Consider the following 17,861-nt stretch of genomic DNA (forward strand, 5'->3'; position numbering starts at 1 on the left):
CAGCGCCCAAAATGAAATGCAGTGAGGGGCAGATAGCTTCCTCAACATGGGGGGTTTCACGGAACAGCGCTTTGGCAAGAACAGTTTATCTGGTTCCGACCTAACTCCTCCCCTGACAAAAGAACAGCAAACCGAGAAGCTACCACTAAGCCCCAGGCGTAAACCGAACCTTTTGCACAGGACTTCCTTTGCCACTGTCCAAAGTATTATTTGCCCCCCTTCTTGTTTGCTTCTCTGTGAAGTTGCACTGGGTCAGGCCCAAAATCTGCTTGGATTAGGACAGAGAAGGCACACATCTAGAAGTGGGCAGAACACGTGCTAATGAGCTTAACAATCTGGTTTTTGCTAAAGTCAGTAATTCTTCCTTCCGGCCATTTTCTTCCTTGTCTTTTGCAGCCATGACATGAACCTCTATCGTCGTATCTCTTAGCCCAGGATGGTGGTCGTGATGATTGATAAAGTATGTTAACATCTCCCACACACAGCTCAATTTTCCCTTGATTTCCCTCTGTCGCCACACCTCCCCAGCACTCTGCCAGGTGTGATCTGCCATACATTGTAACATTAAACTCAACAAATGACCAAACACAAACTTTCTGAGATGGTTTAATATAAAATACAGTCACCCAATGGAAAGAGATCTTCTGGTTATCTGTCCGGGTGAGCGGCACGCACACGTCTCCCGGGCGTCGAGGACACCCACATCGCAGATATCACTGTATATACAAGCATTTCTAAAGCTCTCAGGGTTGCAAGAAGATGACTTTGGCGCCCCACTGCCATCTCTGTTTGCATCATGCCTTTCTATTCACCATCCCCAGAGGGCAAGGGTCCATAAACCGCTACAATTGCAGTCTGCATCGTTGGATCGCAGGCCGGGCTCCAGTTCTTGCCAAACGTGGCAGGCCAGCATCAACTGCACACTCTTCCTCTGGGGTCCTCTATGACTTCTGCCTTCTGTGTGCTAAATTTCATAGCCCGAAGGGCCTCTGCTACTGAACGCTAGGTCTATGCCTCTGAACCCCTGCGCTACAAGATCCATCTGCGTTCAGTACTCCCAGAAGGTGGCGTATTCCACTGAATCAGCGTCGGCCTTCAGGGAGCCCGCCTGGTCACCGCGCAGGTAATTGCCATTCTTGCCCTTGATAGCAATGCGGCCGTGCTCGCGGAACTCAAAGAAGAAGTCCTCCGACATGTCCCCATCACAGGAGATGGTGCTGTTGCCGGCGATATACCAGAACTTGCCATCCAGCCCTGGGACAAAGAGACAGCATAGAAAGAAGGGCATTAGAGCTGGGATGTGTCAGTACCACTTGCAACCTTTATAAAGCCACCCCGAATGGATTCATGGAAAACCCCATTAAGGGCGTTGATGGATTTGCTTGGTGCACAGGGATCAAGATCAACTGGTAGGTCCGGAAAGTGGGAGAATTTCTGATACTCTAGCTTGTGAAGCCCAGAGAAACTGGGGCATAGTCAGTTGCATGTTGTGTAGAGTCTGATATGTGACCTATTCTGCCCTATATATTATGTGACACATTCTGCACTAGCCATAATAGCCTTCCAGAGTCAGTGGCTATTTGAGAAATGAAATGTGTGGTTTGGGGGTTGGGGGGGGCTAGAAAGATCTTGTTCACCCTCTGTGCTATCTCGCTCAGCAGTCTATTTTAGAGACATGCACTGAATAGGGAAGAGGTGGGCATGGCGACGGATTCAAGGGAGCGTGCTCTACTGATGCCAACTTTCTGTGCAGAAGGGGGGTGGGAGTATTTTAATGCACTTCCAACTGGAAATACGTTTCTCCTTCAAACCACATTCCAATGCATCTATGATGTACCCCATTCTGCCTGCCTACCTCTGAAAGAGCAGTAGGCCACTGATCCTTCCCAAGCCCTTATAACCCCTCAGAGGCTGTGGCCGGCAGGGAAATCTCAAAATGTCCTCTGATGGATCCCAGCTTTACTGAGATCTCACTTACCCTTGATCTGATAGGCCCCATCATGGAAGACAATCTGGAAGACGTCGTAGGTTGAGCGGTTGGCATCCAGTGTGTTGGAGCTCTTGTGGTAACAGACGAACCCGAGGTCGCCCCGCAGAACCAGGATCGGCCGATTGATGAGCTTCATGATAAACTCCTCGTCCTCACCTGGTGAAAGAGCAGAGAGACTGGTTCAGAAGACCATTCCTGAGCACTTCAGCCTGCTGGCAAAGAATAACTACCTACAGGTCCAGTCGTGGGCAGATGACCCATCTAAAACAAGTAACATAGGGGCATATACTTACACAGTACACTTACATAATTCACACTGTTACAGTTTCTATAGTTACATGCTCTGTATAGTTACACATTTAGTAAAGGCATATCGATACCAAAAGTACACAATTTGTACAGCTGACCAATCCTCATACTTCTACACAATAGTTACATTTTGTAGTTACACAATTTATATACGGTTAGTGTAGTTACAAATTCACAACAGTCACATAGAAAGTATAATTATATGTAGTACAGTTTATATGTACTATATTTAGGCCACTTATACAGGTAGTATTTTTTGTACAGTTATATGTTTCGTAGGTTGTGTACCAGCCCTGGGAGATTGCCTGGTATGGGTAAAGACAGCGGTCTCAGATTGCCTCAATCCCTCATTAGAACACAGAGACATGCTGCTTAATCTGTTTTGGTTGGATGGTGGCAGAGCTAACTGTTGTCATTGTCACATACGGCTTAGCGGGCCGAGGACAATAACTGGACTGTACTGCACATCAAACCTTCACTGCAGTGTTTATCCTTCCACGTGCAAATAACCATTATGCTGTGTACTCAAACAGTGAATGGGAGGTGGTGAGGGGTCTGGGGGATTATCCCAGGCAATGAAAATGCAAATATTCATAATATTTCCCGATGCGGGGGGGGGGGGGCTGGCCTCTTTTCCCCATTCCATCACGTCCATGCATGCATGCATGTGACTTGACAGTCTTTCACCTTTGCTGCAGTACGTTCTTATTGTTATTGCGTTCACCGTAAGCACATTTCGGGAGTAATTCTAAGTTCAATTTGTTAAGACAATATACACAAACCTAATGTTCAGATCCTAAGAACTACTACTATCCTCTTTATGAATGGGGAGGGGATCAGGGAAGATTAGGGAAAGCTGAAAGGAAATGATACCTTGTGAAATCCAATTGTTCATCACCCCTTTCACAGTCAAACAGTTACCGAGTGTCCAGGACCAATGGCGACCCGCCGCAAGTGCCAAGTCGACTCTAAAAAGTCCGCCCAGATTGAATTGAACGGGTGACTCTTTTCTTGGAGACAGGAAGAGATTCTTTCCAGCTCCTCTGTAACTATCTAACTAGGTGTATATAGCTACACAAAGCAGATGAGGATACTTTGGGCATCTCTTTTATAAGATTCCTGAAATAGGCAGCTTAGATGTAGGTCCTCAAGTTAGTTTGTAAGCATAAAGCGCACAGTGCCACAGCATGCACAAAAGGTACGGCCTGATTGCAGAATTAGCAGTAGGGATAAAACATCCAGTACATTACAATACTGGATGTTTTACCACTCTGACAAGTTTCAGAATTCAGACACTCAACTCTTCTTCCCAAAAACAGTACCACATGCGCTAATTACCACATGCAGTGATGGGAAATCACCCTGGAGTCCCAGGGGAGTCCAAATTGGCGATCTGCATGGCTCTGAATCATGTGGACCTTTCAAGATACCGCATAATAACGTTAATGGTATTTCCATTTATCAGTATTGCCACCAATCGTCCAATCGCGCCCCTAGCCAGAAGTGAACCAAGAGCGAGAGGAGATCAGTGTGCTACTCTTTTCCTGACAGTCGCCCTCCGAACTCCCCAAAACAACTGCCTGCTCTCATGCTCACTTGGCTTGAGCGGGCCAATGAAAGTCAACAGAGGAGAACCATCAATGATGCTCTAGTAGCAGATGATTGAAGGGCCATGAGAAACAGGATGCAGGGGGGGCGGGCTTTGCGCTATGGCTCTGTGTGTGGTGAAGATAGGGTAGGTGCTGGAATTCTCTATACGGGCACGTATCTCTCTTAATTTCAGGCTCTACCGCTCCAATTCTTCCAGTCAAAGAAGGGCTACTCTTCTCGCATTTAGTGGAAATATGACCTAGCCAGCTTAATTCACCAGTTTGCAGGGTCTTCGAATCAGAACATTTTTGAGAATATTCTGGGGGAAAACTAGTAGAATTTCTGGCACTGGGCCCAACTACCATCTAATGCGCAGCGTAGCCCTGCTTAGTCCAGAGCTAAAACAGCTTAACAGGCAGTAACACATGGACACAGTAGACCAGTGTGGGTAAGGCTTCTAGACTGTCAATGGCAGTTGTCAGAATACTTCTATCAGACAGTGGTGCAGCACCCCAAGTAAGCCTTCTCTAGTCTGTACAACGGGTTTTTGGCACAATCAAATCCCTGGTCGAACTTGTGAGGAGTTCTCAGGTCTCTCACGTTGTTTCGTGCTCCAATCAGGATCCTTGGATATTGGGTAGAATCTCAGACTGACTCGTCAGGTCCATTCAGCCAATCAGAGCCTTTGAATCTCCTAAAAGAAATGTAGGGTTTATAAAAGGCTAAACTCAATTCCTGTTCCTTTGAAGGTGTTCTTAGACTGTGAAAGGTAGTGTGATACAGGAAGGTCTCACAAATTGGAGGTGTTAGGAGCTTTTTGACCAGTTTTAGGACCAATATTAGGACTTGGTGTTTGTTTTTGTGCAGGTTGGTGTTGTTTGTTTGTAGAGTTTGTGTGGTCTATTTTTGTGCCCCTTTGCATATGTTGGCTCAGTGTTTTGTTTGTTTCCCCGTGAGAATACAAACTCAAGAACTGCCATTTCTTCTAGTTTGTTTTTCTTTTGTTTCCCTTGATAAGACTTTAAAAGCCAAAAGAACCTACTAACCCTTTACCTAAAAAAGTTATTTGCCCTTTCCTAGTTTCCCCCCTCCGTGTTTGTTATTGTCGTCGTCTACCCTCATGTTTGTTGTGCATGTTGGTCATTCTTGTTGTGTCTATCTATGGTTAATTGTGAGTAATGTAGTGTTTTCTATTGTGTCTTGTTCCCTGGGTGTAGTTTTCTGGGTGTTTTTGGTTCTAGGGATCCCTCATTTTCCGAATTTTGGATTCTCTTAAGGTGGGGAATGGCATGCTCATGGATCTGGGAAATTGAGCCGAGAGGAAGAGAAGCTTCACGGGGGAATCCTCCTCCCACGAGTAGGCGGATTCCCCCATGATTTATTCATGTGGAGGTGGGCAATGCATGCTATTTGGGGGAAGAGACAGCTGGGCCATGGGAGAAGGCATCCTTGAGCCTGCAGGTAGGGGTGGCAGGGGCTCTGGTGGAGGCTCATACAGTGACAGAGCCTCTGATAGATGCCCTCACATAGACAAGGCATGTGGTGGAGCAGGAGGGCATGCAGGTGATGAGGTTAGAGGACACAGGCATGTGCCTCATGTGTCAGGAGGAGACAGTTCTTACAAGCACCATGTAAGAGTCTTTGGAGGTGGTTCCTGTCTGGGTGGGAGCCATTGCAGAGGAGTTAGTGCTATTTACACAGCAGACGAGAGTGCCAATGAGGGTAAGGCCCTTGAGGGAAGAACCTCGGGGGTAGGACTAGCCTATGATGGTGCCCAAGCATGTGGTGGACAACCCTGAAAGGAAGGAGGTGGAGGCTCTCCCTACATCTGCCATTGTGGAGTAGAAAAGGCAAGCACAAGAAATGCAGGGAGCAAAGACCTCTCCCTCTTCACATAGGCCTCAAGTTATGGATGTGGCAGTACTTTTACTTGCCACAGAAGACTGTCAATGTGATGAATGTTTGGTTTTCTGCTAGGGAGGGGGATGTGAAAAGAAGGTGAGGCAGTGCAGAGAGGCAAGAGCTGCACCCTGGGAACGACAGTCATTTGCACCACATTCACTAGTTGCAAGAAGAGTAAATGTGCCTCCCACCACCAATGACCCCACCAGGAACTCACTTCCACCACAGCCCACTCCAGTGGTGAGGACGGCATGGGTTCTAGTACCTCCCATGCTAGGGTGCACCATGACTTCATCGGGCATGCCATGCCATGCTGCAGGGAACCCTTGTAGCCTCTAAGCTTGCCCAATCAGCACCAGTTACTTCTGCGACTGTTGGGCAACAGCAGTCCTGTGTTGCAAGGACCACCCCACAATCTCTTGGAGGCATCAATTCACTGACAGAGTCTGCACCCCTGGATGTCATCTTGATATCATTAAGGTGAAGTCGACCTATAACAACACACATGGGTTGTTCATGATACATTAAGGTATTACACCCTTTACTATGAGCACACAACACATTTTAGTCTTTTTCTAATTACTTTATAGATGAAATATTACTTTTGAAGCCTAAAGACTGACAATAGTACCTGTTATCTAAGAATGATTGCTCCTGATGAAGGGAACGGTTTTCCCGAAACGTGTCGAGGTCATTTATATTTCATTTTTGATTGTTCAGTGATTAAATTACTGAATTTCTAATTTGTCTCTGACTATAAAATATCGATTCTTCTGTCTATAAACAGACATATACACATTGATTTTATGGGATTGGTGCCCTACATGCTACTACCATTATTATTATTACCTAGAACGCACAGATACCCATATGACTTGACTGACTAAGTTCAGTATAGGAGGTGTGCCAGGGACGCAGGTGTCCGTCACTGAAGGGCACTGATTTTCTTGATTCGTATTGGCGACTTTTTGTGTGCTAGAGTCACTGTATTCTCCCTTGCACCTGTTGACTATAGTAGTATTCATAAAACCTTTCTTTACTGAATTCAGGACAAAGTTGTGCGCTCCACAATTGTATTATTGCACAGTGTCTGCATTTTGGGCAGCACCATAATCCCGCTTGATGAGAGATGCAGGCATATACTGCCTGTGTTTTCTGGTCAGACTCCACACATGTGAGAGTGGCAGCATCCTGTGGGAGAGCCTGTGAAATGTATCGGGTTGGCTTCAATCTGTGTGAGATTTGATATGTTTAGGTGGTGGAGGCACTCTGGGGCTCATTTTAATGAAGCTCGTAATTTGACAGAGGGAAGTCATTAGATTAGCACTGCAACGTAAACGGCTCCCCACCGCCAAATGTTCATCATTTACATGGCGGAGTGCAAAGGTGCAGGGCAAAAGGCAGCGTACATGTGTGTATGTCGCCTTTTGCCCTGCACTTTTACACCTCACTATGCAAAGTGAGCATTGCTCGCATGGCTAGCATCTGTCACAATTACAATTAAATGCTGCACAAGATGCTCGTATGTGAGGCAGAGTTTGGTTTTCAGCAGTGTTCACAATTACAAATAAACTCTGTCTGACATGCAAGCAATGCAACAGGTAATCACACAAGTACTGCTGGACACATAGCTTACTTGCTGTACCAATACCGCATTGCTTCATCATCCCATCCCACAAGTGCAGTGTTCAGTATATAGAGATAAAGCATCTGTGCAACTGATAGCCAGCTGTATGTTCCTGTTGACCCATCTTTATTCAATATGCCTGAGTCACTGAGTGGGATGTCCCACATCATCTCGCCTCATAGGCTGCCCTCAACTGCTCATAAAGCTTTCAACAGGTTTTGTACTGCACATTGACGCTGTTAATGTGCAATATAAGTGGTCTTGTATAGCATCCGTCTACCACCATTGGTGACCTCGCTGCGCTTGGCTCTGTAAGAAAAAAAAAGGGGATGGGTCATTAGTGGGACATTCGGAAAGGCAGATATGAAACCTGTGGTGTTGAAGGGTGTATGTCGGGAGTACCCAGTTCCTGAGTGTCAATCTGTTTTCTATGGGTTTGGGGGAGAAACATAGGAGTATGTTATCCATAGGGAAGAGCCCAAGATCTGGTAGACTACAGTGCTTTGTGTCTGGTTAACCGCTGATGTGGGCGAGTGCGACAGGGCTAAGGAGAAGAGCTTAGCCGTGCTCAGTTAGTTTAGATGTGCTAACGGAGAGACTACTGGTGGCTGTCTGTGAGGGGTTTGTGTGTGTAGTGTAAGGTGGTAGGAGATCTTAGAGATAGACAGTTGAGAGAATGAAGGAGTAGTCTTACAAGACAAAACAACCTTCAACCCTGTACTCCTTCATCTTTCATATAGGCCCCATTTCACTAGCTGACTCTGCTTTTGTTAATCCTTCTTTCTCTTTCAGACACACACACACACACACACACTATCCCATATGCAACAAAACAAGTATCTGCAAGTTGTCAGATGCAGTGGTCGAAGTGGGCCGGAGCGGTCGGGAGCAGTGCGCCTGTACTTCTTTTAATTAAGTTTTACCGTTCCTATACTTTTATTTTAAAAAGAAACCGTTCCAGAACGGTTTCGTTTTAAAATAAAAGTGTGGGAAAAAGTTGGAACTGAACGTTCCCCTAAACAGCAAGCGCATGTGTTTTGGGGTTGGAATTGTGCATGAGAGGGGGTGTGGCAATGGGTTTTGTGGGGAGCGGTGCAGACCAGTAGTAAACATAGCTCCACTACTTCTTTTCGTACATTTCGACCACTGGTCAGATGAGGGGGAAAGGCAGTCTGTAAACTCCAGTAAATTTCCCTAAGCTACAGCAAAAGGTTATGGAAGGAAAGAACCTTTGGTTCAGAGAAAGGGCTACTTGAAATTTGATGCCACAGTCACCTATATTGCCTTGCTTAGCATGCTGGTTGCCAGGCTGAGAGATGCCTCAAAGCTGGGAATTCTTCCCATCAGGGTAAGGCCGGTCTTGGACAAGGCAAGACGGTGGCTGTCAGGCATCGTCTGGCATTGGTAAGGCAGGTGCCAGAATTTCTGCTCATTTCGCTCCCCAGAGGTCTGCCCTGATGTCTCCGCCTAGCCTGAAACTCTTCCCCGACAGTCCAAAATGAAATCCCCCGTCCACCGCCAACAACAGACACAAACTCACCAGGTTTTGATGTGGCACTAGGCATTTGGTATCAGAGTGATGCTGCAACCCTGCAGGGAATTCTTCACAATGAAACACAGAGCATAAACAATGCAGGGTGAAGTGTGGATGCCTGAAAAATGTGCAGCATCTTTACAACAAAAAAACGGGTTGGGGGGTAGGGTGGTTGCAGGATGGTGATGAGAAGTCGAGTTGGACTATCCTGGTGTAGTTGGCACCACTTCTGCATGTTGGTGGTGTTCGTGCTGCTTGCAAATCTTTTCCAATTATTATTGAAAGGACTACAACAAAGCCCCCTTGCACATTTTCACAGTGTTTCCTTCATGTGATTATCGTAAGGATGCATAACTGCTATGCAATCTAGCAGCATTTCATAACACCCCTGATGGTTAGTCAAGCCCAGATGCAGGTGCAGCTCCAGAATTATATATCCCATGCAATTTCAGAGCTCAACAATATCATTAGGATCATCTGCTGCATTTTGCATGTATACTCAGGCCCTAGTGCCCTCGCCTCATCTTCCACTTACCCCTCCTTATCTCCATCTCTCGCTGTCACTACCTGAACAGTTAGAGCAGCTGTGAAGTCCAGGGGTGTTGTGGTGTCATTTGTGTAAATGAAGTACAAGAATCTGAAGGATTGTATTGTGGTAATTAGGGGTGACGGGCATAAATTGAAAAACAAAAAAGAGAGGATTCAGTCCTGTTATAGGCATCATTTGGGTGTGATAGGTCATGAGGAGAAAGGTGCCAAGTGGCAGTTTGGGAAGAAAGGAACCGAGATAGGCCAGAGTGGGCTTTTGCATGTCCAGCTCGTGCAGCCTGGTGAGTAATGTCTGGTAATTTATAGTCTCAAAGGCTGCCGACCGGTCAAAGAGGATAGGTATCCCTGCCCCGTTATTATCAGTTTCCTGCTTCAGCTTGTTTTCAAACTGAGATCTTTGGTAATTCAGACATAGGACATGGACAGGAGGACATGTTAGCAACAAGATACTTTATTAAAAGAAAGAAGGCTTCCTCTAAGCCCTGCTTCTACAAGAACTTCCCTAGTCTGAAAAATTATGAACGTGTGCTCGTCAGGACAGACGAACTCTGTCCAAACCTACACTACCCTAAAATCTGCCCTACCACTATGAAAAGAAGGGTAAAATAAACTTCAGTTTAGGATAGGGTTACTTCCACCTTAGGTGGATTAGTGGAGGCTGGTGTTCCGACCTCCACCAAAGAGTGCTCAATGTCTTTTTCAGCCTTAGGCCTATTATTATCGTTCAAACAAAAAGATCTCAGTTTTCCTCTTAGCAAAAAGGTCTTGTTAGACTGTTCACACAGTTCCAGGTCTATCCCGTCTCCCAGCATGTGTTCTTCTCATTGGACACTACAGGCTCTCCTGATCTGGGTTGATCAGTGATCACAAAATGGAAAATGTCGCTCACCCCAGATTGGGGTAATTAGTGCCTTGCAGCGTTTTGGATAATGTTCTTATATTTTGTATCTTGGCCTGGCCTGCACTCCTCGGCTCTTCAGCCTCTCCTTATGGGCCTATTCTCTCACCCACTCGTGGGGCATTTGATTACCCAGAGCCACTTGAGCTATAGGCCTGATCAGACTTGATTTAGTTGTCACCCTCTCGTGGAGTTTTCAGATTCCCAGCCCAGCATGGACTGTGAGCTCTCCTAGCCTGCTTTGCTCCTTGGTTTTCTCATCCCTTCGTGGGGTCTTTGTATCTCAGTCCGACTGTGCTTGTCAGTTGTTTCACCCTGCTCGTGGGGTATGCAAATTCTCAGCCCGGCTAGGGCTCTGCTGTGGTCACACAGCCCTCCACTTACTCCTTGTACGATGCCATGTACCTGATTTTCAGCGGTGGTGATCGTCAGGGAAGTGATCACTCTGGCCAGCACGGACACGTGTTCTAGACCTCTCTCAGGTCTCTGCGGTTGGGTCTCTCGCATCGGTTCTTCCTGTTCTGGAATGATGGGTCTTTGGCGTAGGCTAAGCAGGACGCTGACATACCGCTTCTGGTGTCGCTTTGCTCCCTTCCGACCTTCTCACACGCCCCACTTTTGCCAAAGCGGCAGCATTCCATAGCCCACCAAATTGACTGCAAGAGTGAGACTACCTAGTCTGTGCGGCTGCGCAAGCTGATGTTTCTCGCTCTGCAGCTGGTTCTCACCTCCTGTATTTGGGTCCAGGGAACTCTATGTTCCTCCCTGGTGCAAAATGGGAGAATCCATTGGTTCTGTTCTTCATACTAGGGTGGCAACAATGTCCAGTCAGAAACCAAGCCATCCACTTTTACAGGGGTTTAATACCAATATGACCAACATATGCTTGGAACTCTGAAGTAAAGTGAGGTGGAGTATAATTGTTACTAGTGGTTTCCTTGTGACCTACGCGATGGATACCCCCAGTGGCAGCATTCCGCTTGCCCTGTCCTCCAGGGGAGTGTTAATCATAACAGGCTCACCTCCGTAGTCCCAAAGGGGGTGGCTCCCCCCTTGGGGAGAAGGGACTAATTCACTGGTTTTGTCACAGATCCGATTGGCCGCAGTGCGCCATGATGGCCGAAACCTACTTCTCATTGACCTAGATACGTCTCGTGGTAGTAGAGGAGTTGATGGTACTCCAAAAGCTATAGAGTTTAGAAAAGAAATGTATGTTGCAGTGGATCTGTAGTTTGCCTGGTCCTCTGGATAGATACCAGTGAGAAGATTGATGGTATCAGGAAAAATGCAGAAAATGTTTGGTGGTGTGAGTACTCGTTTGAAGGTAGTGGGTGGGGAAGGTAGAGAGTAGATTCATACTTACTGCTGTTCTTGTTTACGTCTTTTTGGAGGGGGTGAGGTTGATTTTATCACAGTGTTGTTGCTGGCAGGAACTGTTGCAGGGGTTGCTCATCCATAAAGAGCGAAGGAGGCACAAACCCAACACCCACTATCGATGGGCCAAGCCTGCCAGCACAGTGAAAGCACTGAGTGATCCCTGTGCTACAGCAAGCATCTGAGGGAGCAGTGCTTGGCTGGCTTTAAACTATGCAGGGAAACATGGACAGATGAGTACCCTAGTGCCAATGTCCAGTCTGCCATGCAAGGCCGGAGGTATTTTGGTTCCCTAACCTAACATATCCCATTGGGGTACTCCAGGGCTGAATGTGCGTCGTGGATCCTCTTGCAGATCCACTAACATTCAGTGGTGCTCCTGCACCTCTATGCACATTCAGTGGCCTTGGGCAGTGAAATAGAGGCACCCTGGCTCCGCCATGCATGTGCAGGAAGCAGGAAGTTCTCCATGCTTCCTATTTCGACAGGAGGTACGCTGAGCTCCGAGCAGTAGCAGTTTCTAGGTATTCTGTGTCAGGAGCGTAGAGGCATTTGTGTCGGGTGGGGAGTTTTGTGTGGCCTTGGTGCTAGGATGAATTGACTTGGGGATTGGCTTTAGAAACGTAGCATTCAGATGTTTGATGTATGCTTTGAGAGATGTTCAGTTGTCATTTCTGGGTGGCTTAGTTGTGCTAAAATGTAGAATTTGACAAGCTTAGTGCATGGAACAGTCCGAGACCTTGATAAACCTGGGACCACATATAGCAGATCACATGGCATATCAGTGCATGCAAAAAGGCATAAATGTCATCACAATACATTGGAGGTCATAGAAGCATGTGGAAACAGCCTTGCAACCTGGTGTCTTTATCATGCTCCTGCCACTTAGCCTCTTGAAGACAGATCCCATTTCAGTTTCTCACATTCCCGCTGTCAGACCATGTCTGTCTGCCTGTTTCTCTGTCCCGCTCTAAAAGAAATAATTTACCCTGTGTGCCACAAGGATATGGGCTATACTGGGTTACATTGGTGCAGCAAGTCTGGATATGTTTCCTTACTGTGGCATGGTGTTTTTACCGGCACAGCCAAGAGGAGTATGTTGTTACGTGGGGATACTGGAAAGTAATGGCAGAGCAATTAAGGACATGTTTTCTTATAGTATCATTACTAGTATTTTGAGCAAAGCAAAATGAATTATGTTGTTACATGGGAATACTGCCATATATTGGTGTAGCCAGCATCTGCATTTATGGGTACAGCCAGCATGAAAATGTGTCTACACTGCCATACATTGTGGGGGAAGACATCATGAAAATGCTTTGGGAAGTGCTCCTGTACAGTGTTGGTAACTTGCAGCTCTTGCTTTTTTATGTTTTACCCTACAAAACGATTGAAAATGTTTTGGCTTTTTAACCACCTCTTCATAGAAGGTCTGCTGTAAAATGTGCCATTTTAACACATTATTTATTTCAATGTTCTCGGGAGTGAACCCTCAACTTCTCCCTTGGTTAGGTCAGGCTCGCTTTCTGCACTTGATCGTTCGCACACCTGCATGGGTCGCGTTTACGGCCCTCCAAAGAGCACATTCCCCAGCTACCACTGAACTGTTGCAAGGTTGGAGAACAGTTGTCTGTGGATGTTGACGATTTTGGATATAAATCGGTTTGTCAGTTTGTCACAGCGGGTTTGAGAGAGTTGGGAGGAATTATTGAGTGCTTGTGTGTTGTGAAAATTGGTCTGCCTGCTACACTGGCTGCTTTTGGGGCGAGGGGTAGAGGCGATTCTGCTGCTTTAGTGAGATTTCATTGCATTTCTTTGCATTAAACACTGCTCTCCACTAGTGTTAGGGTTGGCACTTAGTCTAACCATTTCCTCCCGGTTGAATGATTTGTTCTCTTTAATGTCGCTCCATTTGGATCGGGGTGTTTGCTGGAAGGACCCTGCTTCTTCTGTACACGTCAATCAAGAACAGGAGCTTTTCCAATTCTATAGCCTAGTCTGAGGTTTTGGGCCAGCAGACTTGGGAGGAGAGGTCCAGCTGGGTGTCTGTCTATTTCAAGATGGCGTGTCTATTTCACATCAGTGAATTGAAGAAGAATGTGGCATGTGCTATAGTGAAAGGTGTAGCTAGACAGTTGCCCCAGGCGGGGATTAAAATACACTTCATGGCTTAAAGTCTAGGGTTGTATCTTGCAAGTCTGTATATGGGTAGAAGACAAAGGGTGGCGTGGTGCAGAATGATGGGGAAGGATTCATAGCCTGGTGCGAAGAAGTAAGCAGCTGACCTTGCACCAGCCCATCGAGCCTTACAGAGTACCTGCCCTGTTAGGGTTCCTCCCATTATGATAGCCACGCTAATGTTTGAGGGTGCTGTTCTGAAAAGAGGCCACCATTCCTGTCAACCCACCCTCATTTGTAGGGCCTCATCTCTCTTGGGCTAGCTTCACCCTCCCAATAATCTTAGTCCCCTCCATAGACTTCAGTGAGATCATCCTCACAGTAAACCTTTATCACCCTCTCAAATAAGTTCACACCATTGGCTTTAAGGAGCACAAAAGTACAAAACATTTGACTTCACCCTCTTTAGAGACTTAACAGGTTGACATGTATGGGTCGCTGGCCTTCTCTGGTATCTTTGGGCTCCAGAGGTTGGTTCTCTGCCTGCTCTGACAGGATGGAGGAGGGTTTGTGGCATTCTTCCTTGCTCCATGGTGGACCTCACAACATCTCCCAGCCCGGGAAACTTAACCATTTATTTATTAGGAGTGTTGCATCGCACTACATGCAAGAATAAATGGTACCGCGTCTATTGCTCGACCCTGACTGCTCGCCTTTCCAGCTGCTCTTCATTAAGTGGTCTCCAATTTGGAATGGCAGATTCTTTAAACAGGTGAACCTGATCAACAGATTGACCATTTAGTGACGAGCAGGTACCTAAATCTACAAGGTGCGGATAGGGCTGGGTTGTGAGGGTGTAGGGAAATTGCACGGTGGTGGCCATTATCGGAAGTTGAGGAGGGGGCTGAGGGTTGTATATGGTGGGGCTATGTTTGTACTGTGGGAAGGGGATGGGGCGGTGAAGTGTGGGAGGAGTGAACTGGGGACATAGGGGTTCAGGGGAAGGACCCCCCTGAAAAGGCAGAGAATAGGGAGGGTATTGGGGAGGTGGGGGGATTCATCTTTGTGACGAGGGATGCAGAGTTGCAATATGCAACTACACATATGGATTAATAGTGATGAGCAGTTGTGGATGTCCAGAAGAAAAGTCAACCACTTGATCGTTACAGAGAGGCATATGTTGTAATGTGCGCTTGGAGTGTTGTGATGTCATGGGTTGGTGTGGAATGTGAGAGTCGGAGGGTTGGTTTCTTGTGGAGGCGGTTCCAGTTGCGGTGGTTCTCATGATCTTTTTGGGGGCCTGGAGTAGCCAGCGGGGTATCCTGCTCCAGTGTAGCCAGCAGTGACAGTGGTGCAGGTTGGGCTAGGAGGCCAATACTGGTGCATGGCGTCAGAGCAAGCAGCGTAGTGTAGTCGTCTCTCCCCTGTGTGTCTGTGAGCGGAGAGGTGCTGGAGAGCATGGAGGAGCGGTTCATGTTGTTCGAACAGGCACCCGTGGCAAGCCGAAGAATAACGGGTTGGCAGCCGTGGGTGTCCAGGGCCCTTCCATGGCGTTGCGCGGCAATCAGCAACGCCTACCCAATGCCTATTGGAAGGGGCTTCGAAGGGAGTTTACATGGAGCCCCGGTGGAAGTTGCCAAGACGGTGTCCCAAGTCAGAATGGAGACATCACAGCATTGTGAGGCGTTGCCTGCCAGTCACGTGAGCATTGGCCTTTGATGTTCCTGCGGGTCGTATCCCGCTCACAGCTTATTGGAAGTAAACAAGAACATTCTGGTGACAGGTCGCAGTGTGGCGCGCAACGAGGAACATTTAGAGACTCTGTTGGGGGTCATGGGGTGTCCTGGGCATGACAGAATGGTTCATCAGAGGACAGTTGAATCCCCATCGAGCGAGAGATTTTCCAGTTATGTAAGTCCGTACAGATTTTTGGACCAGGCGCTGGAAAGTTTTCAGTGGGCTTCGTGCTTGGGGCAACAGTATGTGTCAAGGGGCGTGAGTCGGTTTCCCCATATTGAGTTATTCTTCTGAAGCATGTTGAGAGCAACGGTTGCTCTGTTTGTGTTCCTAGCGCCTGGTCATAGTGCCTGGGTAGTTCACTATGCATAATGAAAATTCCAGTTGTGCCTGTCTAGAAGGCATTGTAAGCAGGTGGTGTTGACTGGAGCATGTTGAGAGCAACGGTTGCTCTGTTTGTGTTCCTAGCGCCTGGTCATAGTGCCTGGGTAGTTCACTATGCATAATGAAAATTCCAGTTGTGCCTGTCTAGAAGGCATTGTAAGCAGGTGGTGTTGACTGGAGCATGTTGAGAGCAACGGTTGCTCTGTTTGTGTTCCTAGCGCCTGGTCATAGTGCCTGGGTAGTTCGCTATATGTAATGGAAAAGTTCAGTTTTTCCTGTCTTCTAGGCATTGTAAGCAGGTGGTGTTAACTGGTGTTGTTTAGAGGTGGTGTATAAGAAGAAAGAGAAAAATGGCCAATTGGTAGGTGTGTAGTGGTGCAGATGTTGTAGTACGGAAGTAATTGTCAGTTGTCGAAGTAGGGTAGTAATTATCAGTTGTTGAGTGTTTTGCACTGTCGGAATGTTTTGTATTAGTTGGGTCCTTCGATGGGAGTCGGGCAACTGTTGTTGCCCCTTTTCAGAGTTTTAGTTTGTGCTCAGAGGGCAAGCTCTGAGACTCTGGGGGGCAGACCAGAGTGGGAGGTGTATGGAGCGCAGGTGGCAAGGTTGGTTGGGATGTAGTGTTCTCTGAACAATAGCTTGTCTAGGAGTGGCAGTCCTAGGTCCCGAGGGACAGGCGGTGGTGCATTGTTTTTGTTTTTAGTCCTCGAGGGTGTCTGACGAGTGGCAACGCTATAAGTGTTGTTCCAAGGTGGACATTGTAGGTAGGCGCAGCAGTGCTGTGCCAAGTTGGTGGACATTGTAGATAGGCGCAGCAAGGTTAAAGTGATGCTGGGAGTGATTGGAGTGAGTGAGTGAGGTGGTGTGTGCGCCGTGGGGCATTTTTCCATGGTCCGGTTGGCCTGTGAACGGATCCTTATGTGTTTCTGGATGCCAGAGTTTCTGGGCATGTGCGGCGGCTGTGTGCAGGAATTCTGGTGTCGTGTGTGGGCTTTGGGTGACTGGGGTTCAGAGCTGGTCATGGTTCCCTTTTCATTCTGTTGTGTTTTCCTTAGGGAGGAAGAGGTGTTGTAATGTGAGCTTGGAGTGTTGAGATGTCATGGGTTGGTGTGGAATGTGAGAGTCGGAGTGTGCCGAAGTGACCGTTGGTGCTTGGAGTGAGAGAGCGGTTGTCTATGCGTGTGGGGGCAAGCCCGCTGTATCTTCCCTTGATGTCTTGTCATTCGTGTCCCCTACCATCCCGGTGTACATCTCAAAGGAGTACAGGCCCAGGACAATAAAGCACAGTGTAACTTACCTTGGTGGTCCCGGATCCGTCTTCTTTGCCCCATACAACCGAATGAAGCGCTTGATAGCATGAGGAAAAAGGGAGCAATTGGAGGTAAATATGAGGAGACAAAATGTGAAGGGTCAGGGGTGGGGCACAACATTGTTCTGAAGAACCGGCTGCAGGCATAGCTGTCAGCTGACCCGCCACTCGAGGGGTTGCCCCTCATTAACCACCAAACCCTCGAGGCCGCACCGGTGTCCGGAAACCCTCCAGCAGGGCAGGCTGAGAAAGAAGGTCCCCCCTTTACTAAAGGGATGGACTTTTTAGATGCAAAGGGAGCATTTTATCTGCGAACAATGACTTCCCTGTGGTCTTCTTCAGCCAGTCACAGCCATTTGACCTCCTGTGACCTACTAACGACTGCAGTTTTCACAGACAGGTGTTCAACCTTGCTGCCTCATCTGCCCCCCAAAAAAGATTTCGGGCTGGGTTGAAAATAAGGCACGCAGGAGCCTGATATGCCAGTGTTTACACTTGCTTTCATTGCAAGTCCAGAGACATTTTGCTTGCTCCAGCTCC

The 17,861-nt window shown here is 47.4% G+C and overlaps 1 protein-coding gene across 2 annotated transcripts in view; it reads right to left on the reverse strand.

The window, feature by feature from the left end:
* Nucleotides 1-590: 590 nt before the first annotated feature.
* Nucleotides 591-17,861, reverse strand: part of FSCN2 (fascin actin-bundling protein 2, retinal) — a 215,626-nt gene continuing 198,355 nt past the window's right edge. For both annotated transcript variants that reach the window (XM_069655147.1, XM_069655146.1), the window contains 2 exons: nucleotides 1,979-2,146; nucleotides 591-1,254 (listed from right to left, as the gene is read on the reverse strand). In XM_069655147.1, coding sequence (XP_069511248.1) covers nucleotides 1,049-1,254; nucleotides 1,979-2,146 — 374 coding nt within the window. In that variant the 3' untranslated portion in view covers nucleotides 591-1,048. The remainder of the gene's footprint in view (nucleotides 1,255-1,978; nucleotides 2,147-17,861) is intronic.

Source organism: Ambystoma mexicanum, chromosome 3q (genome assembly GCF_040938575.1).
Source record: "Ambystoma mexicanum isolate Mex_15411 chromosome 3q, UKY_AmexF1_1, whole genome shotgun sequence".
NCBI classification, from domain to species: Eukaryota; Metazoa; Chordata; class Amphibia; order Caudata; family Ambystomatidae; genus Ambystoma; species Ambystoma mexicanum.